This window comes from Hyalella azteca, unplaced genomic scaffold (genome assembly GCF_000764305.2).
Source record: "Hyalella azteca isolate HAZT.00-mixed unplaced genomic scaffold, Hazt_2.0.2 contig14797, whole genome shotgun sequence".
NCBI lineage: Eukaryota > Metazoa > Arthropoda > Malacostraca > Amphipoda > Hyalellidae > Hyalella > Hyalella azteca.
This window is the reverse complement of record NW_025944672.1, coordinates 40079-68020: the sequence shown is the minus strand read 5'-3', so window position 1 is coordinate 68020 and position 27942 is coordinate 40079. Positions and strand designations below refer to the sequence as shown.

General features: G+C 39.7%; 1 protein-coding gene across 2 annotated transcripts; it reads right to left on the bottom strand.

Annotated features, from left to right (window-relative positions):
- Positions 1–1773: 1773 nt before the first annotated feature.
- Positions 1774–25452, bottom strand: LOC108667202. 2 transcript variants are annotated; one of them, XM_018154197.2, is made up of 5 exons: positions 25402–25452; positions 24205–24338; positions 22663–22819; positions 21886–22087; positions 1774–3321 (listed from the first exon to the last, which is right to left on the bottom strand). In XM_018154197.2, exons 2-5 carry the CDS (start codon positions 24320–24322, stop codon positions 3304–3306), a joined length of 495 nt encoding a protein of 164 aa, XP_018009686.1. In that variant the 5' UTR covers positions 24323–24338; positions 25402–25452; the 3' UTR covers positions 1774–3303. The 2 variants fall into 2 exon arrangements, with proteins under 2 accessions (XP_018009686.1, XP_018009685.1); XM_018154196.1 differs by lacking the exon at positions 1774–3321 and having other exon boundaries at positions 21813–22087.
- Between the last annotated feature and the right edge of the window lie 2490 nt (positions 25453–27942).

Below are 27942 nucleotides of genomic sequence, written 5' to 3'. Positions count from 1 at the left end.
AAGATGTATTAAATACATCCGCTTAAAATGGGCCAGGAAAAGAAAATATGCGACCATGACTTGTACTTTAAAACAAAATAGTCGAAACAGTCCAAGTTCTGCGCATATAATATGATTTTTTGTCTTCACTGTCATAATACTCACTTTCCAGTTCAATCGGCATGTCCTCCACTGTTGGACTGCTGCCCTGTAACGGAATCCGAGTTCGTGTAAAAACATTTTAAAACTTTTTGTCTACTTTCACTTTGATGTATGCGGTTACTTCCTACATTATTTACAGGCCTTGATCTACGGACATCATTCCTACTAATTACTTGTCCTCCATCTCCTCCGACTGTCCGTGAGCAGCCGGCGTTGTCTTGGCAGCCGGTGTTGTTTGTCATGTTAAATACTTCCACTATAAATCGGTCAGGATGAGAAAATATTTAACCATGAGTTGTATTTTGAAAAATAATAGTCTAAATAGTCCAAGTTTTCAGCGTATAATATGAATAGATTTGGCTTCATTGTCATAATACTCAATTTCTAGTTCAATAGCAGGTCCTCGATCCTCATCTGCACTGCCGCTCTGCAAGACGCCCCACGTCGTCGCTGTCGACTTCACTCGTAGCTGCACCACCGAAAGCAGGATGAACGTTTGGTGCTAGGCACCTGTTAATTCACTATCTAACAAAAAAATGCACGAAACTTCCAAAATTAGTTCTTCTTTCGCCTGATGTGGAGAAATTTTTTGAAAACCAATATTTCCGGTTCAAACGCTCCGTGAAGGAAACATTTGCTGCAGTGACAGATGCTATGGGATAAAATAGTAAAGATCACTTATCTGGTAGAGTTTTCATCAACGTAAGATTTTTGTTTTAAATTCAATGTTACCGGTGGTCATTGATAACCTATTTCGAGTATTTTCTTTCAGGGTTAGTTGGGAAGCCAGACTGGATCTTTCGTCTAAGGTATAAGCATCTTGAAGAAATTTTTTATCCCTTATGGTGAATAACTAATTCTTAGAGGCATACCCTTGCTACAAATATGTGACCTTATTGCTTTTAAACGTATCTTTCATATATGAAGTGTAATACAAGACACTTTTGATATTTTCAGCCTTGTTATAGGGATGTGTATTGGTCGATCGATATCGATGACAGATGGAAGTCTCTGTTCACCATCATAATCAGATTGGCTCCGTAAATTGATCTAATTATTATTCCTGAACTTTCCCGGAGTTATTATTAAGAATTTCTGATTTATTTTTTAAACATTTATTCTATTGCAATTGACTTTAAAGCTTGCGTTAATAGAGTGAGATAACTTCTCTAAGATCGTTGTTGCAATAGCGGGTTTAAAGATGATTGCATCAAAACTAAGCTTTTGCGCTCGATATTCATAATAATTTATTCCATACATGCATTCTCTTTCGTCGCTAATCGATTAATGTCCATACATTTGATATCACACCTCCCTCATGCGAATAAATTTCACTTGACGATGAAATAATGTAGATGAGCTTTTTGAACAATTGAATTGAACGACTGACTCATTATAAGCCTGATTGAAGTATCGCTTACTCTCTATTCCAAGTGATAGTGAAAAATGAACTTAATTCGTCCCATATGAACTTTATGTCATCGCATGGTCAATTTATCAATGCTGAATTTCGGCACGCATATTGGAGTCACCGATTAAGTAACCTGACTGCAATTTAGTTCTACCAGGTGATTCAAGCTCAACACTCGTTGATATAGCTTGGTTAAAGAAACGCCACATTGCTTGCTCCGACAAATTATTACCTGCTTATCAGAGGAATTTTTTTTTTTTGGCCTTTTGCGGGACATAAAACAAGCAAGGAATCTAACATAATCCAGAGTATATCTTGTAAACGAAAAAGTTTTACTCGTGCAAAATAGAGCTTAAGAAGTTGCGAATTGATGAGGCTAGCGCAGTATAAATATGAAGAAGAACATATGTAAAGTTTTTTCAGAGAGGTGAGTTGGGAATGTAAGTAATCAGTATCCTGTCAATCCAGAGCTTAGGTCGCCCCTCCAGCAGGCAGTGTGGTATCGCAATGAAAGGCACATGGATTTTCTTCTTATAACGATTGTTTCCAACTTTTATGAAGAAAATTCACTGTCAAACTTGATCGCCCCCCAGGATTTCATTCTGAACACCACGAAAAACATCCCATGCAAACTTGTACGCGCTAATGCGACAGTTCTTTCCAAAGCTAATTTTGGCTTCAGTAAGCATAAAAATCGTGAAATGAGTGCAATTATATCCTATATAGCTCGTAGTAGGATATGTAATTGTTTCTCCCTCCAACGTGTGTTAGTTTTTATATAACGACCACTACACGGCCAATATACAGAATAATGAGTAATTCTTGGGGTTGCTTACACTAGTATGTATTCTAGGTTGTAAACTATAATCAGCGTTGCATGTTGCGGTTCTTCTGGTTGTGATAATTCATAGAAATTAAAAAACGTGTATAATTAGTTCAAGTTTTAACCTAAAAAATTCATGTACACTCATGAAAGGTGCATTTGGTTCTCGAGAAGATACATTCAACTCTATGATCAACAAAATTATGAACTATGCGTTAAAAATCAGTGCATATGGTATGAATTCTAACTCGTATACCTGATTCGATGCAATTCAAGACTGGATTATAGCGATGTTTATGCGTCACCGGGTTAAAAGTTTCAAGCTCATTGATCCTCAAACTTCTTATTGCTTCGCTAAAAAAAATATGTATCCTGGTTTTGAGTTTTACGAGGTCAGAAAAAATCAACAATGGTAATGAGCATCAAAATAATAATTAGTCGAGCAATTAAGGCCACGAGAGCTTTAACGAGAAACCCGGAACTTTTCGGTAATCTTTGCTGCTTAATTTAATTCATTGGAATGCAACGGCAGATAGACAGAGACTGATAGTGGAGGACAGCCGATGCATTCTGCAGATAATGTTAGATGATGGCTAGTCGTAGGAGTTTTTATAGACAGCTGCTTCTCATATCGCATATAAAAGCCAGACAAGAATAAAACACTGTGGTTTTAGATTCTTCGTGAAATATGCCTCCGTAAAGTCCGCTAATAATCTCGTCATGCAGCTGTCCCTTCGTTTAACAAAATACGAGTATTCCCCCACTGGTACATTGTAATAAATTGTCTTTTTATGACACGAGCTTCGCACTATTGGTCACCATGCAAAAATCATGATCACTCGAGAACCGGTAACATTTGGCAGTATTTCATGGAAACGGTTGTCAGCATAAGAGTTACAAACATTTACTCAGGAACTCGGTATTAAATTCAACCACAGAAATTGATGTTNTCTCATTCTCTGATGTATCATGCAGGTAAACGACGGGGCAATGAAAATTCTAATGTTTTGGCTCGTTTTAATATCGCAAAGATTCCAACTCCTTGCACGAACTACGCAGCTGCCTCCTCTAGTCCTCTAGTTAGTGGGCAACACCACAAGATCTTCCAAGTTCCAAATGACCAATTAAATATTAGCTTTGTTGACACCATACGAGACGCGTTTTTATTAACATGAATGAATAAGTTACTTTTTTCTAAAAGCTGTCGTATTATTTTTAATAATGAGGTACTAAAATCACTAGATTGCTTTAGTTGCAAATTAACAAGGAATTTAAACACAAGAAGATGACACAGAAATTCACAATGTCTTTATAAAAGATAGTTGCACTATATCTTTTCTTGAAATTTATTATCTAATTACGTCATTAATGTTTATACGCTTATCGTTTGTCGCATGTTAGGAGACATAGTCGACGTTCATTAGCTCAATCGCGATTACTATTACCTTAACCTTATACCTGTGTGAAGACCTCCTGCTCAAACCGTATTGCTTGCTACTCGTGTTCAATCTTGCTTTTCTGTTACTTAATTTGAGTTTATGCATGTGTGTTTTCATTTTGTTTAGTTCCATTTAAATGCATGTTTGAGCTTCTGTGTTCGCCCATTTAAGATCTTGCTGTGCTGGCTTCACGCCAGTGGTTCAACCCCGTAGGGTTATTGGCTCCTTGGAGCTTCAGAGTTTAACCGAATTTTGTCACTAGCCTTACAGTGCTGTGAATTAACTTGCATGCGCTTAACTCACTTTAAGTACGAGTGAACACTCCTATTACTGTTTTCACTATTTTCTTTCTTATAGTTCTCTACATGAGAACTCTTGTCTAGGATTCCTCAAGAGAAACAAATAGGTTAGTTATTTTTGATCTTGAAAGTGTTATTATTATTCTGATTTTATTTGATCATATTGAAATCCATTGCGTTTAAACCTTGAATCCGTTATTTTTAGGCTCAAATTGTTTATCTGTCTCATTCAGATAAGAGTCAACAGAACCAACTTTACTTTAAATTGGTCACCCGCCTGCCGCTTCTGTTTATTTGAGATGCTGCTTATCGATTGTTACGTTCTATTGCCACCGGCAATATGGTGAGAATTGGAGAGAGAGAGAGAGAGACGTTCACCTGAAAACAGTGACTCATTCATTTGAATTAAAGTATTGTGTTCTTGACTTCTAATGTTGGAACCAAAATTAATGTCTGCGTATTCTACTACAGCAAGTTCCACAATGCGCTTTTCGATTCCCCTTGGCTTCGTTCTGCGAACCTCTTCATTGTCCGGAACCACTTCAATTAAACTTGCAACGGTTTCATTGTTCTTTAATTTCCATTTTTACCAAAATTCAATACTTCATAAAATAAAACATTTCAGTGTCCGGATCTGTCATCAGTTCGACAAACCTAGAGAGTAAATACAATCAGTTTAAAAAACAAACTTCAAAGTTACACATCAAAACCTTAAACTTACGAATGAGAGACTAATCAAGCTAAAATGACCCTTGCAGAGATTCTTATTGTGTGGATTATAACTGATTGTGCTTACATTCTAGGTTTGTCGAACTGAGGATGAATCTGGACTCCGAAACGTTTTCTTTCCTAAAGTCATGGCGAATTTCTGGGCTATCTTATTTTTTCAATTCTATATTATATTTCTTTCGTGATTCTCCAAAATTATTTTTAGTTGTTCTACGAGCGTGACAGCACTACTTGCGGGTTTAACAATCCTAACAAGAAGAAAATTTCTTTCGTGAATTTTAGGAGACTATAACAATCAATTGAGACGCCAATACTCGGACATTCACCACTGTACCTGAAAGGTGAAAGTTATATCACAGTTCGTCGATTTGCGAAAATGGTAGATGAATATACTAATTAATTTACAGTTAAACAATCAATTTTCAGTTCTTTGGATAAGTTAAATTATGCCATCATGGCATTTTTTCAGACATCTAAAGACAAGCACTTGATCTTCAACTTAACTAGCTAGAATAAGGAAAAAATAAAACGGTGCCTCTGTCGCGTTGGAAAACGGCGAGTTTTTGTGATGTCTAGTTTTAGGGGTTAAAACCTGCGAATGGCACCTGTGGCCCTTTCTTAGATGGTTTGATGCTCTGCCGCTCATTCGTCCTTAGTCTTTCGCCAGCTACTGATGCCAGATTTGCACATTCAAATGTCGATAGTTTGTTCCTGTGACCATATTAGTACCAATTTTGAATTATTCAACTTTGATTTACCGATTTTTCATATGAATTTATTACCGTTAGATCTCGTCACAGTTTACTCAAGATTTGTTCATCAACTTGGGCATTCTCTTTAGTAAGTTACTAGGCTACCGTTGCTTATAATGCTGTTTCTTGGAACATAGTTTTCATATGTGATGATTATTTGAGAACGATTGGACTAAATTGTCTATTCATGGTTAAATTATTTATCTTGCTGTATTATCCTTGTTTTCAGTTTACGGACACTGCTTCCGAAAATAAAATTGATGCTTCACTGGATTTTAAATTTGGAACTGATGATCCGTTAACTCGGTTAACAGTAGGAAGAAATCGAATTCCGTCAGGTAAGCGAGACAGCCTGCACTAGGTTGAATTTATCGAATGTACAGTATGTATGTACTTTCTTACAACACTTACATACATTGGAGAAGCAAAATTTTTTGTTTTTCATACATGTTCTTTGTTGCATCCCCATGCAAATCTTACATCAATATGATAAGCACCGAAATTGACGCCTCTGCAGACAACATTTCTCACCTATGGCTTTTTCGCGGACATTTCGCCTCCTCCTCCGCCCCGTGCACGCTGCCGCGCGGCATTATAGCGGCGGGAGCGCAGCCGTGCCCCACCAATTTTGTGCACCAATAAGCCCTGAATCGAACGCCTTGGATCTCCCCGGACATCCACCAATGAGCCGTGCACCACTCGGCTTTGTCCTCCTCCAGCCTTGACCACCACCTGCCGTGCACCACCAGGCCGCGGATCGAATCTGACTTCCGGGCATCGTTAAATTACGTAATTCTACGTTCACCGCATCTGAGGTGCACTGCACTGCACTGCACTGCACTGCCCTGCACTGCACTGTACTGTACTGTACTGTACTGTACTGTACTGTACTGTTCTGTACTGTACTGTACTGTACTAAACTATACTATACTATACTATACTATACTATACTATACTATACTATGCTATACTATACCATACTATACTATACTATACTATGCTATACTATACCATACTATACTATACTATACTATGCTATACTATACCATACTATACTATACTATGCTATACTATACCATACTATACTATACTATACTATACTATAAGTACAGGTCATGGTGAATGGGGAAAAATATTTGTTGAGAGACGAAAATTTCTAACGTGTTGGAACAATATGTTTTCTCCAGTTGAGAATTTCTGTTAAAATCAGATACGTGTTAATGACAAACAAACTAGAGTGAATATCCCGTGATATGTTTCACAAACCATAGCAAGATAGGAGTGCATCTCATTAATTGTATTTTTTTTATTTTTGCTAAAGGCTCGTTCACACTAGGGGCAACACACGAGAATCAAGTGCCTCAAAGCGCATGCAGAGGCGCTTTGCAGCCTCTAGCTGCATGCGCTTCTTGACCGGTTGACGAGCTAGCGATTGACAGGGGCCATGCCTCATGCAACACAAGCGCGGCTCTTAGTAGATAGCTATTAAAGAATTGATATCAATTGTATGCTTAAATCGCAAATTAACTAAGAATTTAAATTAAATTAAAAATTTAAATCAAATTAAAAATCTTAATTAATTAATTAAAGAAATTCAATTCGTTCTATGGTTTCAATGTATTAATTTGTGACTTCTGATTTGTGATTCTAGATTCTACGAACTGACGATGGAGCTGGTCTCCGAAACGTTTTCTATAAATTTTGTGGACTATTCTTAGCTTTTAAATTCTTAGTTAGTAGATAGCTGTCTAGCTGTGGTCTAGTAAGGTTGATGGTGTACGCTGGTCCGGCACACCAAATGTCGTAACATCACTCTCGTTTGGAGTCATTCTCTAGTAGAGAGCCTAATTGATCTCTATAAAGAAAATGAATGCGTATGGAGTGTTCGGTCATAGGAGTACAACAATCAAATGCAAATGATGTAAGTTATTTTTACATGACGTGTTTAGTTTAAGTGATTTTAGCAACTCCTGACAATTTATGCATTACCGTTTAGCGATTTCAAAGGATGATATTATTTCGGTACGAATATTGGAACTTTTTATTTAAGAATAGACTATATTTTTTATAAACTGTATCTTTTTGAATGTACTAGTTCTCTAATTATGATGCCTATGCTAAATTCTCGATTACAACTGGCATAGTGCGAAGAATGACGGACCGCAGCACACACGAGAACAATGGCCCACAGCTCACATTCGGTTACATCCATCCTCATTGACGTCTGGGTGGCAACTAGTGTTCAAAGCGCGCGGTCTCGAGCTATCGCTTACAAACGTCGTGTGAACGGTTGTGCGCGGTGAGGCACTGCAGCAAACGACTCAAAGCGCATGTCGTTGCCACTAGTGTAAACGGGCCTTAAGAAACGACGAATTTTAAGCTGAACTACGCATGACGCGACAGGATATTTGATCACTACCCCGTTTACTGGTATTTGTGCGAAGCGAGATTCCAAGCAACGCATTGGAGCAAGGGTGTTATGATTAGATTGTGTTCTTCAAAGTCGACAATGTATACGTCGTTCTGTGGGAATTTCATGCTGAATATTGAAGAAATCATAGATGTAGTATGAAATACTTCTGCTTAAAGTCGGCCAGGAAAATAAAATATGCAACCATGAGTAGTATTTTGAAACAAAATGGACCAAGTTCTTTGCATATAACATGAATTTATTTATCTTCACTGTCATAATACTCACTTTCCAGTTCAATCGGCATGTCCTCCACTGTTGGACTGCTGCCCTGCCGCCCCGCGTCGTCGCTGCAGACTTCGCTCAGCAAGTGCACCACCGCCAGCAGGATGAACGCTCGGTGCATCGTGTCCGCTAATTTACCATTGAACAAAATATCAATCCGCACGAAACTAGCAATATAAGTTCTTCTCTCACTGTCGGATGAGAAATTTATTAAAAACCAAAATTTCCTGTTCATACGCACAGTGAAGGTAATATATGCCGCAATAGCTCGTAACGTGAGTTGAAATAAAGATTACTTATTTGGTAGAATTTTCATCAAGGTAAGATTTTGTTTTTATTTTAACATAAAGGAGGGTCAGTGATAAAATAATTGCTGGGTCTTATTTGAGTGTAAGTTTTGAAGCAAGATTTTTTCTCTCATCCAAAGTATAAGCTTCTCGGATAAATTATTTTACGCTGAATGATTAACTCATTCCAAGTAGTTTACCATTATGAAATTTGCGACCTTATTACTTTTATTATATCTTTCCTGACCTGGAATTTCGTTCAAGATACTTGTGATAATTTCAGCCTCATGAGCAACCATTACTTTCAACCATTACATGAGCAGCCAGGACACAAAAGTCTCAGTTAACCATCTTAATTCGATAAGATTAGTTAATTCATCTCATTTTTATTCCACATATATTCACGTGTCAAGTTATTTCTTTATCGATTTTAATAATAAAATGTTTTACCATTTGCTCTGTTTAAATTTAGTTTAAAGCTAAATTTGAACGAGATAACTTCTCAGATATTGTTTTGAAATGGCGAGCCAATAATGATGCTGGAAACGAAACAAAGGACCAAACATTCGCGTTTAAAATTAACTTGAACTTATTTCATAGACATCCTCTTTCCGGCTTTAATCGATTGTCGTCCACACATTTTGAGATCACACCTCATTCAAATGAATTACACCAAGCGATAGTGTAGTTAAACTTTTCGAACAATTGAATTCTGGACGACTGAATCATTACATCGACCTAGTCGAAGTATCGGAGTCACCCATTCACTAACTAGTGTGAAATTTAGTTCCATAAGGTGATTCAAGTTCATCTCGTCGATATAGTTTTGTTCAAAAATTGCTTAATTCCTCTTGGGCGACTAAGTAGAATCTTGCTCATCTCTAAAATTTATTTGAGCCATTTGTGTGGCATCGAACAAGCTATTGGTATATATTTTTCCGTAAACGGAAAACTTTTCACTGTGAAAGACTTAGTCGCAAGAGTAAGGGCTCTGTAGTCTGTATCCAGTTACACCCGAGCTTTGGCCGCCACCAGCAACCAATGGGTTATCGCTCTGTAAGGCACCTGGATTTTCTTTTATTTAATACTGATCGTTTCCAACTTCTATGAGGAAAATTCACAGCCGAAACTTAATCGTCCTTATAAATAGATTCCATACTGGACTTTACAAAACACATCCAAACCAGCACGCGCTAATTAACGGGACCGTTTTTTAATGGGCGTCTTAGTTTAATTTGTGTTCCTCTTAGCTACAGAAATCCGTAAAATAGGCAAAAGAGTGCAATTAAATCTCACAAAACTGGAAGCACGATAAATATCTTATCTCTCTCCTATGTTAGTTTTTTATTAAACGACCATTGCACTGCGAATGTGCAGAAATATAAGTGAATCTAACCAATAGTGATGTAGTCGAGGCTGTCAACTATTTTGTGTCGCAAAAACTTTGGACTTCTATACATAACTCAAATCAGAATGAGGCTAGTTCTGATCCTGATGTTCTTCTAGTAGTGAAAATTAGAAAAAAAATAATTATAAAAAATTTAGTTTGGATGCTGTCGCATTGGTCTCTTTGGTTGTAGAGAATACAATATGGCATTAGTCTACTTTAATGATCGTCATCACTCTGACTTTATTAATTGATTGGAGTATTGGTGTCGTGGAGCAGAATAGCGACAGTGTGCCTTCTGATGGAGAATGAACTAACATAATCACTATGTTGAAAGTAAGCAGCATGAAATAATATTTATTTGACGTCTGTCAAGTATATCCGGCATAAGACTCACAATTTGAAGGTATCACTTTAACCTCAATACTTTCAATAAAGACGCTTGATTAATTGAATCTTTTATGTGTCTCGCTCACATTGTGACTTTTAGTGAACGATCACTTGAATGTAAATCCAGAATGACAACTGACCCATAAGAAATTCAAATTTTGGATAGCTACAAGTTAAGTGGAATAATCAAAAAGCTCTCAATTAGTTCAATTGAGCGGCCACCGTTTGCAAAACCTGCTTAATCTTGCCGACAGGCCGTTCGTATCGTGATCGGAAAGAACATATGGTGCCTGTCCGTACGAGGCTGCGCCGTGAGTCAATTGAGCTCAAACAGCCGTTACTTCCGTTACATTTATATTCTATTTAAAATGTATAGCTTTCAACAGATATTGGAATCACCGAGAATTTATGACTCGACTAAAAAATGAATGCAAGTTTCAATCATTTCGTTTTTATGATCTTAACTCTGAGATACCGCGCATCATCAAATAAGCCGATTAATCAATGGTATCGTTTAACACGTTATAAGTGCCGCACGACCCACCGGTGGGTTGCAGGGTCTTTTTTTTTCTGGACAAATTCCGCTGTCTAGTTTTTTTAATTGCATTGTCCAGAAAAAATTCTGATGGCGCACTTCTTTATTAAATTTTAAAAAAGTACGAAAAAAGGACAATTAATTTTTGCACCGGAACCTGCAAATTTACTAGTAAATAGTGAAATATATTTTTTTTGTCGGCGGGCTTGGCCGTTTTGAGGCCATCTGGCAACCGTGGTGGGTTGTGCCGCACTCAACGTGTTAAGTTCCTCGCACGTTGTATTGGCATTAAATAAAACGTATAAAAAAATTTTTAAAGACCACGTTTTTCATGTGGACTCAAAAGTAGAAAATAATTTTTCGGCAGCTACTGATCTCTGTTTGCTTTCATTTTCTTGGTCTTTTTTATTTCAGTTAAAATATATTACAACATCTAAAATGAAGAGAGACGCGCGATACAGCTGCAGTACGGCCACTTGAAATACGGCTGCAATGCGCGGTGGCACCCGCGGTACGGTCGCCTGAACACACGACCGTGAACGGGTGCGCGAGTTACGGTCGTTGACAACTGTCATACGCATTGGAACTGCTATGGATCACACACTTTCCCCAGTAATATTAGATGATTTAAATGATGATTTAACTGATAGATTTTGGGACTTTGATTTTGTGCGGATTACATTTTTCATGTACTAGAGATTTTTGTTAACGTAGGATGTGAACTTGAATTTCTCAGTTTAATAGGAAATGTATCAGTGTTTCATTAAAACCCTCTCTTTGTACTATATTTTGCCGGAACCTGTCCAAAAAGAGAACCTTATTTACGTGTCAATCAAGTGCCACTCGGTAAACCACCTGACAAAACGATAAGTAATGAATACCGGTATCTTGAACCTGAACCTGAACGTAACGTAAAATTGGTGGAGTAATCACTCCGATTCTAAAACTTTAAGATATATGAGACGATAAGAAACGTCGTCTATTTCTTCTCTTTTTTTTTTAAACCCAAATTTAATCATCAGCTCTGTGATGAGGTATCCCTCACAGTTTTCCCTTCTCTCGCTGTGGTGTATCACTATCATGAAGGACTCACTTCAATAATTATGGGCCAGTCTTGTTATCATTTTCCATGTATGCAGAATGACGACATGCCTCTCCCGTCCTCAGAGATCTCCTCCCGGTGATCCTATAGGAACTGAAGGCTCGCAGGATCGCTTCCGATTGCCGCACAGCATCCACCGTGAACGGGATCCACAGCTGACAGCAGTACTCATGGAGAGAGATCACAAGGGCTCTAAGAAGTGTGTGATCATCCATTCCGCTTCTCTTATTCCTAGCGTCCCCCGGATCCACTCCAATTACTCATCTGTCATAGCGCAAAGCGTGAGCGCACACAAGAAAAATTGCACGGAGTTTTGTATGTAAATGTAATTAATGAACTATAGCTGCATTGACATGCAGTTGAATCGTTAGACGTCGATATATAATGTTTTAATTGTTTAAATGTTTATTATGTTTTGTTCAATTCACATTGGTCCTTTATTTGCTTTTTTCGTAGGTTCTAAATTATATGCGGTATGTACTGAGTAAAAATTGAAATTTAAAAATAGTCCATATTTTGTTGTTTTTAATACCACGCTGATGGCAAATTAATGTAGCTACTGTAGGTTAACGATCGTCTGCGGCTTCCACGAGGAAATTCGGCAATCAAATCCAAGTAGAAGGCAAGAATTCGGGTTGAACTTCACAAAAAATCGAAGCGATTAAGGGCTTCAAAAAATTCTAGACATTTGACAATTGTCAACTCCTTGCAAGGTTATTGATCGCGAAGATTCATTTAAAAGGCCCGAAAAAGCAGGAGTTGATGATATCAATTCAGAGAAAACAATTTATTTCCGTTCGATATGTTTACTTGATTTGAACTGCCGTTCTCAGTTTTGAACTGCCGTTTGATGTCGGTAAATAAACGTCCTTGGTAATACTGCAAATAGAAACAGAAATGGCATTTCGATAATTTCAGTTAATAATAATAACATAATTCGTGTTTCTTCTCAACGCCATTTTCGTTATTGACTCCACACATCATTTCGCATCTAAAAAAATAGTTCAAATTTTTAAATCATTTGTGCCTAAACCTGAAAAAGCCTCGGTAAAATACTGCTCAATGTTTGTCTTTGGTAATTGTTTTAATTTTGCCGATACACTTGTTTCCGTCCGTTACGGCACCCTATCCAAACTGAGAAAATTGTCCAAAAAAACAGTCGTGGCAACGTCTGGCTATCACATTAGTTCCAAGATTTGTGCTCTACGGTGCACTATAAGAAGACCCAGAGACTTGTGAAAATTAAACAGCCTAAAGTAGTTTATTTTTAACTTACTTCCAAAATTTATAAAGAAATAATGTTTTGGAAATTCAGAAATAATAAATCGGACTTTATTTTTATATAGAGTTTCAACAATTTTTCAAGTTTTCTAAAAACTTCCTTTTCAATTACACTAAGGCGTCGAATAATGATTCTGGATAAAAAAGACACGATCGCAGTTCTGAAATAAAAATCCATATATTCTAACGTTTCGGCTATCTACACTTTAGCCATCATCCTGTCTCTTATACACATCTAGATGTGTATAAGAGACAGGTAATTTANTTTCTCTGTAATTCATTCTTTTTCTGAAGTATTAGACCTTAGAATAGCGGAGGCAATAGCTATTAGACAAAATAATCCGTTCATCAATGTAAAATACCAAGAGATGTCAAATTTCCTCAACTTGTACAGATAAAATCTGATCTGATATTTACTGTATTCTTATCTGAATTTCTTTTCTTTCCAGATTATCATCTTATTTACTCTGATGATGGCTAAAGTGTAGATAGCCGAAACGTTAGAATATATGGATTTTTATTTCAGAACTGCGATCGTGTCTTTTTTATCCAGAATCATTATTCGACGCCTTAGTGTAATTGAAAAGGAAGTTTTTAGAAAACTTGAAAAATTGTTGAAACTCTATATAATGTTTTGGTTGAGTTGAAGGTTTATTAAATGGTAGTAGGAACATGTAACTTAGATGTAATAAACAAGTGAGGTCTACTCGATGTCCTGCTGTCTCATGCGGACACATTTTGAAGCTCTAAGTAGTCATATAATCGCAGTTTGTCCTATGCTGCTTTTGAATGAACATCTATATATATCTGCTATCTTATAATATTGTTAAGGTTATAATATTGTCTATTCTTAACTGCATGTTTAAACTGCCAGCATCAGCGCGGTCAACATTGTAAACTGTACTACTGTACTGTGTAAACTGGAAACTATAAGCTATATTTTTTATTACACTATTCTCATTCTCTCATTTATCATGGAGGTAGACGACGTGGGAATGAAAATTCTAATGTTTTGGCTCGTTTTAATATCGCAAAGGTTCCAACTCCTTGCACGAACTACGCAGCTGCCTCCTCTAGTCCTCTAGTTAGTGGGCAACACCACAAGATCTTCCAAGTTCCAAATGACCAATTAAATATTAGCTTTGTTGACACCATACGAGACGCGTTTTTATTAACATGAATGAATAAGTTACTTTTTTCTAAAAGCTGTCGTATTATATTTAGTAATGAGGTACTTAAATCACTAGATTGCTTAAATTGCAAATTAACATGGAATTTAAACACAAGAAGATGGCACAGAAATTCACCATATCTTCATAAAAGTAGTTTCACTAAATCTTTAGTTGAAATTTATTATCTAATTACGTCATTAATGTTTATACGCGCATCGTTTGTGGCATGTTAGGAGACATAGTCGACGTTCATTAGCTCAATCGCGATTAGGATTACCTTAACCTTACCTGTGTGAAGACCTCCTGCTTAAACCGTATTACTACTTGTGTTCAATCTTGCTTTTCTATTCTTTAATTTGAGTTAGTGCTAGTGTTGGTAGAAGTGCCCTGCTAGGAAAGGACCGTAGCATGAAATTGTAGATTCAACTCTTAATTCAAATGATAAGAACATATTACAACATAGACATGTTATGGATGATAAATATTTCCTCAAGGTTGTGTTTTTTGAAATGTACAATGTATACGTCGTTCCGTGGTATTTTCACATAAATACTAAAGAAATCAAATAAGTCATATTAATACTTTCCCTAAAAATTGGTGAGGATAAAAAAATATGTAATCATGCGTTTCACTTTGAAATATAATAGTCCAAGTTCTGCGCATATAATATCAATAAATTTGTCTTCATTGTCAATAGCAGAGTTGCCCAGTGGTTACAGTTCAGAGTACCAAGATTGGAGGAGAGAGGTGTGGGTTCGATCCCAGCCCTGTGCGCCAGTTCTGGTCAGAATCGGCAAAGGGGCCGGGCGGTTAAGCAATGAAATTCTGAAGCAGTGAGTTCGAGTCCGCAACAAACCGTGGAAGTTCTGCGATGTTAAGAAGCGGCGACAGGCCTACGGCCTAATAAACCCCAGGACCGCTGGTAATACTCACTTTCTTTCTAGTTCAATAGCAGGCCCTTCTCATCTGCACGGCTGCTCTGTCGCCCCACGTCGGCGCTGTCGACTTCGCTCGATCAGCAGCTGCACCACCGACAGCAGGATGAACGCTTGCTGCGTCGCGTCTGATAATTTACTATTTAGCAAGACAAATTGCATTAAACTTGTAAATTAGTTCTTCTTTAGTCTGACGTGAAATTTTTTTTTAATCAATGTTTCTGGTTTAACCTACCACACATACGATGGCCAAACTTGGACCNACGGGACCAAGTTTGAGGTCCTGAGGTACAGAGGAACCGGAAGAGCTGGAATGGATCACCGCTACCTGGCACCTGACAACTCGGAAATCGAAGAGAAGCGACTCGTTCGCGATCTAGGAGTGTTGATGAACAATCAGGTCAATTTTGGTGATCACATACCGGCAATGACCGCAAAAGGTAGACGACAGATGGGATGGATCTGGCGGACGTTCAGAACGAGAGAAGCGGAACCGATGATCACACTCTTCAGAGCCCCTGTAATGCCTATCCTTGAATACTGCTGCCAGCTCTGGATTCCGTTCACACTAGGCGCCATACGGCAACTGGAAGGAGTCCAACGAACTTTTACTTCCAGGATCAGAGGGATGGAGAATTTTAACTACTGGGTGAGGTTACAGCGACTGAGTCTGTACTCACTGCAGAGGAGACGGGAGAGGTATGTCATTCTGTATGTCAATCTGTATGTCAATTCTGTCAAAATTCTGTATGTCAATGGTGCCAAACTTCGAGAGCGAGACCTTCAGGATTCAGACATATCACAACGAGAGAAGGGGGAGACTGTGCAAGATCCCTCCCCTGCGTAACAGATCCGCAGTCAGATTTGAGTCCCTGCGAGAAGGATCGCTTTCCGTGGCAGGGCCAAGGCTGTCCAACGCTTTACCAAGGGATCTAAGAGAGGGGGAGTTCACCCTGGAGACCTTCAAGACAACTAGACGTGTTCCTGAGCACAATCCCAGATCGACCTCCACTGCAACACTACTAGTGGCGAGAAGCAAGCAACAGCATCGTGCATCAGGTGGCCCAAATGAGGGCGGATGAAGAATAATAAGAGGCGGCGATCCATCGTGGCCTGGGACTGCTATGTCCCAAAGAAATACTAAGGATACTAAGGTGTGAAGGTCAAGAGTGTTGAGAGTAAATCCCAACAAGTCATGTGGACCAGACGGCTTCCATCCCAGATTGCTTAAAGACTTCGCAACCGTTCTGGCCGGCCCATTGACAGTATTCTTTCAAAAAATCTTGAACGAAGGAACTTTGCCCTCCGACTGGAAAAAAGCTCAAGTAACACCATTGTTCAAAAAAGGTGACAAAAGCAGCCCCGGCAACTATCGCCCCGCCAGTCTGACAAGTGTTGTGTGTAAGCTAATGGAATCTATTGTGAGGGATTGGATTAACTATCGATCACTTGACTGCTCACCATCTCATATCAGATTGTCAACATTGTTTTATTGCCGGCAGATCCTGCACCACTAACTTATTATCTACGTTGAACGATTGGACTCGCCTGCTGGACGAAAGGGAGCCAGTGATCTTGTGATGAGTTTAGGACGTCGTAGTCCACGGTCACGCTGATGCGCCGCCTTCGTCGTCCTCCGTCTCCGAGTCGTCGTCGGATGTAACGTTGGACGTGTTCCGTCTATTTGCCCTCCTTTGGGCCAGTTGATGCAAGATGCTGTTGCTTGTCACTTGCTGAGGGTAGTTCCCCATTACTGGACAATCCGGGATCTTTCTCAACCACTTTTCCAGTAGTCTCTTGAATGTTGCAAGGGTGAACTCCCCTCCTCTCAGCGCTTTTGGCAGGGCATTAAAGAGCCTCGGTCCTACCACGGACAGTGATCCCTCACTAAGAGTCTGTACTCTGGCCGCGGCTCGGTTATTAAATGAGGGAATCCTGCACAGTCTCTCCCTTCTTTCGTTGTAATATGTCATTATTTTGGAGGTCTCACTCTCAAAGTTGGGAGCCAGTCCGTTTATCATCTTCCAAGTGTACAGTATTATATACCTTTCCCTTCTTCTCTCCTGTGAGTGAGTTCCAGATGTTTCAGCCTTCCCCAGTAGTTCAGGTTCAGCTCCCTTATGCCGCTGATCCTGTACGTGAAGGTCCGCTGCACTGCCTCCAGTTTTCGCACCGCACCCGCCTTGAGTGGCGACCAAAGTTGGCAGCAATACTCAAGATTGGGGAGCACAAGAGCTCTGAAGAGTTTAATCATTGGTGCTGCTTCTCTCGTTCGAAATGTCCGCCATATCCACCCCATCCGTTGCCGACTGCGCGCGACTATTTCCTCGATATGGGCATCGAACGTGGCTTCAGTGCTCATCAACACTCCGAGACCTCGAACTAGTTGCTTCTCCTCAATTTCTGTGCCATCTGATGCCGAGTATCGATTTTGCATTCCGATGATCCGATCTCTGTGCGGACGTTCCGATGATCCGATCTCTGTCGTTACTTCAAACTTGGTGCCGTTGAACTGCATATTGTTCACTAGGGCCCAATCGTAGATTGACGATAGATCATCCTGTAATCTCTCGCAGTCTAGGTCATCTGTGATCTTCATCAGCACTCTTGGATCGTTCGCAAATGATGATGTAGATGCGTGGGTGAGTTCCGATTCTATGTCGGCAATGTGGATGAGGAAGAGGATCGGTCCAAGCACTGAGCCCTGCGGGACTCCGCTTTTCACCTTCGCTTCTCTCGATTTCGAGTTTCCAATTGCGACAGCTTGTACTCTATCGGTAAGCAAGTTGTGGATCCACCTCAACAGGCTTCCTCCTACCCCGACAAACAGGAATGATTACGTCGGACACCATGCTGTCCGTTATTAAACAGGTCAACCTCTTCCATATACCGGACAAGCCTCCTGACCACTACCTTCTCAAAAACCTTGATCACATGTGAGGTCAAGGTCACAGGTCTGTAATTTTGGGGTCTGTCCTTTGTGGATTGGCGTTATCAGTCCTACTTTTAGGCCCTCAGGAATAATTCCCTCCATCATCAAGGCTTTCCAGAGCATTGTGAGCGGAGCCTTCACTGCTCCAACACACTTCTTCAACAGCACTGCCGGAATTCCGTCGGGTCCTGGTGCTTAAAACGTTGCCAATTCTTTGATACTTATTTCCATACCTTCTGGCCCACACTCAATGTTCTCCAACCCCCTTTTTCCTGGTAGTTCCTGGAGAACTTCGATTTCGTTCTCCCCCCTTGTGTAGCGAGGGTTACTGACGACTGATTCAAACTGTGATCCCAGTAACTCACACTGGGATCTCCTCTCATCCACTCCTTGTCATCTCCTACAAGGACATCGTTATCCTTCAGCGGACCCACTGGCGTCTTTATTTTAGCCTTGGACTGGGCGTATTTGAAAAATACTTCGGGTTTTCTCTGATTACCTCCACTACTCGTTCCTCGGCAGCTTGTTCTTCTATCCTATGCGATTCCTGCAACCTGAGTTCAATTTCATTGTGCAAATCTACTAGTCTCTGTCTCCTCAGATCACTAGTGGACTCAGCTATTTGTTTATTCAAACGTGCGTTTTCTCATAAGGATTCGTCGGTCTCCCGGAATGCTGCGGACTTTGGGTCCCGTTTTTCTCGGGGTATGACGCAAACAAGCCTGTGCTAATTTCTCATAAAGTTTTGTGTAAGTTTCCTCTGCATTCATATCGTGAAACTCTTCTCTTCAGTCAGTTTCGTCAAGTTCATTCCATATTGCCTCCCAATTTGTTCTTCTATGGTGAAAGTTGAGTCCTGCCAGTCCAGTTTGGGGTATGGCCCTGGGCTGGGTATCAGTTCCAATAGTCGTATCCACCCTCACCAGTCGGTGGTCTGACAGTGTGGTTTCTTCAACCCGAACGTCAACCACCATTCTTTCGTTATCAGTAAAGAATAGACCTAGGATATTTCGTTCCCTTGTCGGCAACCGTACCTGCTGACTGAGCAAGTGTTCCGCAGCGAACTTCACTAGTTTGGCTTCATGACTTCTGTCGTGGTCACCAACCTCTACGTCGCCCGGACTTGTCCATCGGATACGTGGGAGATTGAAGTCTCCCCCCATTATCAGGCTGGGGGCTGGTTCACCCAGTCCAGCCACCTTGGTTTCTATTTCCTCCAAAGTTTTGCTAAAATTTTCCGATGGGCAAGCAGGCGCCCTATAGACTATGGCTTTGCAGAGGTCAAGTTTTTTTATGTGGCGTAACACGTGTTCAACAAATCCGTCAGAGTTTCCAGATTCCAATCTCACTTCCACCGTGCTTCTTGCGAGGGATCCTTCCATTGCAATTTCTGCATCCAATATAACCTTCCTTAGGTGCGATTCCGTTAGTGCAATCATAAAGATCCCACCCTCGTCGGCCATCTCTCTCAGCACGCCAATCTTATGGCGCGCTCTTCGTGGGAAGAGCCCCTCGATATTGGCCAGCAGGATGACAGACTCTTCCCTTCTTGATGTTCTTATCTGCAGCGACACCGATCTGCCAGGCGTCCCTGATCCAGCAGCTCCTTTATCTGGAGTTGCATCATTTCCAATTGATATTGCATTTGGTCCTTCATGTCTAAAAAAGCACTGAGGGTAACCTCTTGCTCCTCACGTGCTTCTCTGCCCCGTACACATCGTCTACTCAGTGGATTAGCTAAGTCGTCTCCTCTTCTCCATTGACTTCGTTCATTTCCACCTAGTATCTCACCGCTCCTTCCAACGGTGTTTCTCTCAGCTTTGCTCTGTCTTCCCTGAGCGCGAGGGGCGGGCTGTGCGGTGGGCATCGCCATTTGCTGTGAAGGAATATCATTGTTTCTCGCTCTATTGCCGTTTTCTCCACTTTGTTTTCTTGATTTGATGTGGTGGAAACGACAGTTTTCTCTCGTGCAGACCTCTCTGTTCATGATACTCCAGCACAGCGTAGGATGATAGAAGGGGCAATCCTTACTTATTTTGCACCCTCTGGGATGACCGCTTCCACAATCAAAGAATTTATAACACATTCTAGGGTGTGAGATTGTGCATGCTTCACCGTTCTTCCCGTATTCACATTTCTTTTGAAGGTGTTTCCAGCAAACACCTTTTTTAACTCGCGGTCTACCTGAGGGTACATATAGGCTTCTTGCTGTCTCTTATACACATCTAGATGTGTATAAGAGACAGGGATCCGGCCTTTGGAACCCGATCTATTCATAACTGAAGATTGGCCGAGATAGCTGCTGGACTTGTTGTCTGGTCCGTAAGGTGCTAGGCATTTCAATACTGAACATATGCTCCTGCATAGCTTCGTCTGTCTGTTTTTGAATGCGTTCATACTCGGAGCGTCAACGATGCTATCAGGGAGGCTGTTCCACATGTCGGTGACTCGAAGCGGGAAGAAATGTTGCCGAATGGATGTGTTACAACACAGTTTTTTTAGTTTATTGCAGTGGCCCCTAGTGTTGGTTCTTTTTTCAAATTCTAGTAATCCTTCTGGGACCTTGTCAGGGTGCGGCGCGGGAACTTACTTATTTGAATTGCGCGCCACGTGGCGGCCATTAGTCCTAGGAAGGTGGCGCCATGCGCANAAAATTTCTTCTCGCTTCGAATCACCGACATGTGGAACAGCCTCCCCGATGACATCGTTGGCGCTCCAAGTATGAACGCGTTCAAGAACAGACTAGATAAAGCTATGGAAAAATATATGTTCAGATTTGAAATGCCTAGCACCTTATCGAACTCGGTGGAAGTCTAGCAGCTACTCCAAACTATCGTCAGTCATGAAAAGATCCTGTCAAATGACACGATTTTAGATCTTCTGTGAACAAGGCACGAAAAGAAATAGAATCGGCGACAGGCCACATCAGGCCTACACTTCAGCGCCGAGATCACTATGTTATGGTATGTTGAGTTGCGTTTGTGAGCAAGATTCGATCTTTCGTCCACGGTATAAGCATTTTGAATGAAATTATTTTTCGCTTAGTGAATAGATAATTCTTTGAGGTATACTCGTGCTACAAATGTGTGACCTTATTCTTTTTAATAGTATCCTTCCGAATATGGAATGGAGACAAGATACTTTTGATATTTTCAGCCTCGTAAGGATGCCAGCGCCTCACTCTGCCATTGCAGGATGTACGTGAGTTCCCAGAGAGCAGCACGAAAGTATCGGTCGCAGATGGAAGTCTCTGTTCGCCATCATAATCGACTAACTCCATAAATATATTTAATAACTATTCGGGAATTTTTTCACACGTCGAGCCTTTCTTTGTTGCTTTACTGATATAGTTTTTAGACATTTATTCAATTTCATAGGCCATGGGCCTATTTCTTCAGTGTCGACACTTCAATTCTATTCTATTCTATTCTATTCTATTCTATTCTATTCTATTCTATTCTATTCTATTCTATTCTATTCTATTCTATTCTATTCTTCATGGAAACGGTTGTCAGCATAAGAGTTACAAACATTTACTCAGGAACTCGGTATTAAATTCAACCACAGAAATTGATGTTCTGCCCAGAAGGAGTACATGCCAGAGACACGGTGGCGGTCCTTCCAATGTCAACAAAGGAAGTGAAGGTGAGAGTAGTGAAGATGGTGGCAGGGTAGAACAAGATGCGGCCGCTTTTCTTGCCGTCATCATAGCCACGAGTTGCCAAGGAAGGTGCCAGGTCAGGGGTGCCATCAAGCGGCATTATTTTAGGGATGTTCCTGAGATTGGAATATAAGATGGCAGTCGATGGACTCAAACCTACGTCCCTAAGCCTCTAAATTACACAGTTCATATTGCGCAACGGTCATGACATAGCCACTAAGGTTAGGTAGCCCTTTTCATTTTGATATATATATTGAGTTCCGGCGCGGAATAGCAGAGTCGAAAATGCTGACAAATAACATTTTCCTAAAATGAGAATTCTTCCCACTTTTGTTGCGTTACTTCGAAAGTTTTTATTCTCCTCTATCAAGTAATTTTGGAACTAGGTGCAAGTTAGCCTCAGGGATTAGAAACTAAGTATCGATTAATTGTAGGCCTGAAAACATAAATTGGATTTACTAAAAGCATCCAGGTAGACAGAGTTTCATTTTTAGAAAAAGTTTTGGAAAAAATTGGTCGTTTTCCCCTTTTCGTTAATAAAGTAATGAAATAAGTGTACACACATAAATGTTATAACGAAATTAAACACATCTCAATATCGCACGACATTTTTTTCCTCATTCAAGAGATTCAAAGTCCAAAATGAATACAAAAATAATGAACACTGTTATTGCTTGACACCATTTCTCACCGCTTTATTTTATTTTTTAAGGCACTTCGCCTCTTCCTGCCAGAGCAAGTTGAGGCGCTGATGGCCGTAACGCACACCGCCACCGTCGAGCTCGTGAGCGTCACCACGCGCGTGTTGGTAGACGTGCCCAGGAAAAGACGCGCCTTAGCACCGTAATCTGGATACGAGGACAAATTGAAAGAAATGTAAGGTATTTAAGAACATTTATATGTTATAATTCGAAAACTTATATCTGTATGAACGATTAGTATTTTTCCTTCGTGTCACGTTTTCTGAAATAAAGTCATGCCTTCGTTCCTGGGCATTACAATAAGTCGAATATACCTTGAGAAATCGAATAGATCAATCCATTTCGATATTTTGCGGTGGGTAGTGTTCAATATTGCGAAAATTTACGCTTTAAGTTGCGAATCAGAAACGAGTAAAAATTCTGCAAGGTCAAGTCAGCCCATGGCCTTTTCTTCAACGCTGAAACCATGCACTATTTTGTTGAATATATAACAATCCAAGTTGAATTAATATGGGCTGGTTTAATCAAAATTCGTACCTGAAATGAAGTGTTCTTTTCTATATTTTAAAAAATTTCTAGCGAAATTACAGAGCTTGAATTTGAAAAATCATGCACTCCAGCAGTGGTCGAAATTGACTGGAAATTTTTATCGGAATGACAACAAAATTAATCTATCCTTTCGAGCGAATAAAGATGAAATGACAAGCATAATTAAAACAGCCATGATCACTGTAATGATTTTAACGCCAAGCTGTGAAAGGACAATTAGGAGCTTCAGAAAATTGTATATGTTAATATAGCTTCTGTTTGACAAATTTGTGTTCTGATAGTTGATGATATATCACTAGATAATGGAAGATTAATATTGCACTGTATTTGAAGGAATTTCTGATTATTGGTATTATTTATTTGCAAAGAAGTTTGCGTCCACTAAGTAGTCGGCGCGAGTGGTGTAATTGAGAAGACTGAAGCTTTCTTACTTTCGGATTAATCATTTTCCGAAACTTACAACGGTTTCCAGGCCTAATGTTTATCTTGTTTATTCAATTTAGTTAACTTTATTTCAGATGGAGACTGACATTACAGTAGACAAGAAAGTTGATTAACCAAATTCATCTTGCTCTAATTTGAATTAGTTATTATTTTATTTAGCCCTGAAATACAGCAAAACACTAATATTTTGTAATATTTTGTCGCCCAACTTGTGCTAGAAACATAGATCAATCTTATAAACTACAACAATTCTTGCGGTCGATGCTTGGTTTCCTTTGCTTTCTCTTTCATCTCCAATATTTTTTTATTATTGATAAATATTTGCAAATAATTCACAGAGTTACCACACAATTAAAGAAAAAGTAGAAAAAGTAGAAAAACTGATAGTAAACAGAACGAATAATTCGTTCTGTCGTTCACGATGTGTCTGACATCGATTATGGTGATGTAGTGAGTTCAGTTTGTACACTGATTTATGTTAAAATTTCTCATAAATGATTTAAATGGGAAAACAAATTTCTCATGCATTCATGACTCACGTTCCAGTTCAACAGGCAAGTCTTCTAAATTGTCTGCATTGCCCTGCCGCCCCGCGTCGTCGCTGCAAACTTCGCTCAGCAAGTGCACCACCGCCAGCAGGATGAACGCTCGGTGCATGACGTCTGGTTATTCACTGAATTTGGATAAGAAACAATGCAAGCTGCATAGAAAAATGAATATTAGTGTACTGTTGACCAGCTGGTAAGTACTATTTTACGGTGATATCTCCTCTTCACGAGACCAGTAAGTGAAATATTTGCCTCAGTACCTTCTATGAAGTATTTGCATTACACTACATAATACAACACAGAACGATGTTTTGGCAACTTTTTTAATACCATGAGTCAACAATTTCTTGAAATTTCTCTAGTAAAGGGTTAATAATTGGCAATTAGAATTAGTTTCGCTTGGAAATGAACCTCTTGACTTGGTTGTACGAATGTTTTTCCACGTTTTATGGTAAAGGAGATGGCAATCACTATTCAGAGATCGACTATCGACACTAGACCGGCTAAGCCGCTAAGGTTTAGTGGCTGATGATACACTCAGAGATGATGTTCAAGTTTTTGAAGATTTAAAATTTCAAAAATAGTTTCGTGAATTTGTCTCACTTAAAATATGGTTTAATGATGTCAAACCATCTGAGACCGAATCTCATTGGGTTGAATTAAATCAGGCGGTGAATTTATGTTGATCTTCTAATTTTTGGCAGCAAACTCATCGACTATGTGATTCAGGTATTATATTGTTACGAGTGATCGCGGTCCAACAAATCCACGCTTCTTACATAGCTAGCGCCATCCCTGCAATAAGCGATCTTTGCCACGCGTTTAAGTAGCCTACTCCTAAGCTATCTACAGTCTACACGAAAGAACAACAAACTGATTCTATCGGCGAATATTGAATTTCTATAAATTTAAAAAATACTACCTAGCTTCGTTAAGGTTCTACTTTTTGTTTATCCGCCAATTTCATTACAGCAACTCGCCAATTAAAACAAGCAAGCCAAGGTACGTAATTCGATTACAACTTGAAAGTAAAATCTACTAATAGCGATTATAAATAATACTGAAACCCCGTTCTTTCCGGTAAAAGAGTGGTGAATAAACTCTCACGACGTATATTGTAAATTCATTTGCATAACCTGATTCAAATATGACGAGAAAGAAATTGTTCAGGGAAAAAGTATAAACCACCTGAATTTTAGCTCCGGTTGGCACCTAAGCTTGGCCCTCTCCAGTATTCTGTGTAATGTCATGATGGACGATATCCTTATTTCCTTCTTATACCAATCGGCCTCGGCTTACAGGAGGAAAATCGTACATAAAATTACTACGCCGAAATTCAGACATAACCCCACAAAAAATCATCATTGCCTTCACAACTTCTTCGAACTAACGGGAAGTTTTTGTTACTTCGGTCCCTTGAGCCAATGAACTTTTTTGTTCTAAGGGAAATCCAATTAAGGTGAGTTCAATTAATCCTTTCCTGACTTAGGGCCGAATAAATACTTCGTCTCTCTTCCATTACAATTTTCAGTAGAGGATCACTTGAGGTAAAAACTGATTCCTACCTGACTCCCCAAAAATTCCAAAAGTTGTGAAGTTTTCCAGATATTTAACGGTCATCTTCTGCAGAACCTGCTTAGTCTAGTCTACAGGCCGTTGATATTGCGATCGCCTCCAGTGTCATCGAAAAAAAAACCCTCGGTGCCAGTCTGTACCAGGCTTCGACGGGCGTCAATTGAGCTCGAACAGCCGTTACTTCCGTTACATTTATATTAGATTCAAAATTTATAGCTTTCAATTGATATTGAAATTTACTTAGACGACCTGGTATTGCGCTTAAAAATATCACCAGTCGTCACGTGAATGATTTAGATTGAACTCCACCTTTTCTGTTCCTTCAGTTTAACGCCATGTCGGTAAACAGCCTCAGTCCTGCCGTGGAATGACAACCTTCTTGCAGTGATTGAACTCTGGCCTCAGCTCTGTTACGTTATGGAGAATCCCGCACAGTTTCCCCCTTCTCTCGCTCTGGTGTATCACTATCCTGGACAACTCACTTCCATAATTATAGGCCCGTCTTATTATTTTCCTTGCATACAGAATGACATACCTTTCCCGTTCTCAGCCTCTGCCAGTTGTTTTGAGATCTACTCCCGCTGATCCTAGAGCTGAAGGCTCGCTGGATCGATTCCAACTGGAGGCACTGCACCCACCGTGAACGGAATCCACAGCTGACAGCAGTACTCATGGAGAGCCATCACATGAGCTCGAAAAAGTGTGATCATCCTTTCCGCTTCTCTTATTCCCAACGTCCACCGGATCCACTCCAATTACTCATGTGTCATAACGCCAATCTTGTACGCACACAAGCACAAGAAAATTGCTTGGAGTTTTGTATGAAAATGTAAGTAATAAACTCGCTGAATTGACATGCAGGTGAATTTTAAAACGGCGATTGAATGTTTACAAATGGTTTAAATGTTTATTACGAAGTTTTGCTCAATTCACACAAGACAATTATTTGCCTTTTTCGTATGTCGTAAATTATATTATATGCAACGTGCACTGAGTAAATGTTGAAATTTTTGAATAGGTTAATATATTTTTTCTTTTTTATTAACACGGCTGATGTCAAATGCAGCTTCTGAAGTCAGTATCCCGTTTGTCTGCGGCTTGCACGAGGAAATTTTGCAAGCAAATCCTGGTTGAGGGCAGAAATTCAGGCTGGAAACCACAAAAAATCAAAGAGCTTTTGGGCTAAGAACCTATATAGAATTAAAATTCTAAACATTTTGCAATGATCAATGCAGCAAAAGGTTCATTTAGAAGACCAGACAAAGCATCGGTGCTGGATAATGCCAGAATTTGATTGTGTCAATTTAGATACAAAAAACGTTAATTCTGTTACACGATTCCTTTCGAATTCTAAACTGCCGTTTGATGCATAAAAACGCTCCTGAATAATGCCGTAACTTAAACAAATTGAAAGAGCTTTGATTTTTTACGAAACTGATTTCACATAATTTCATTTTGACAATTGAACTTAACACGTGTTTCGTCTAAAAATTCATCTTTCATCACCATTCAGTTCACTAGCGATAGAATGAAAATCGCTTAGTATGGGCCAGTTAAAACGATTTGTAGTTTTTTACTCTCTACGTTTTGCAGATACGTCTGATGAGATGATCATTAGCCCAGCAATCAGGGCTTGATCGCGACTATTTTGTTTGGCTACGTCGTTTTCAATTTCCCTGTAATCCAATCAAGCTCATCAAAACAAGTCGCTGTAAATCCAATGTTGATACATTACTTCAGTTTGCTCGGAGTCGGAAGTCGAGTGTCTTAGTAAAAATAAATCACACCGGGAATCCGAATTAGGTGATCGCCAAGAGTCTGGAGGTATAGGGTGGCCAGGAGGCAGAAGCTGACAATTGAAAGCAGTGCAAGAGTATAGATTGTATAGTATAGTATCTTCGGCATTGAAGAGTAGGCCTGTCGCCGATTCTTGTACTTTTCTTGGCTAGACTGGCCTTTTGATCAAATCTTTTCAACGGACGGTTGATTTAAAATCGCTTCTAGATTTCAGTTGATCCGTAGGGTACGAGGCATTTTAAGACTAAACATATGCTCCTGCATGGCCTTGTCTAGTCTGTTCTTGAACGCGTTCATACTCGGAGCGTCAACAATATCTTCAGGGAGGCTGTTGAGAAGCGACGGACAGGAGCATAT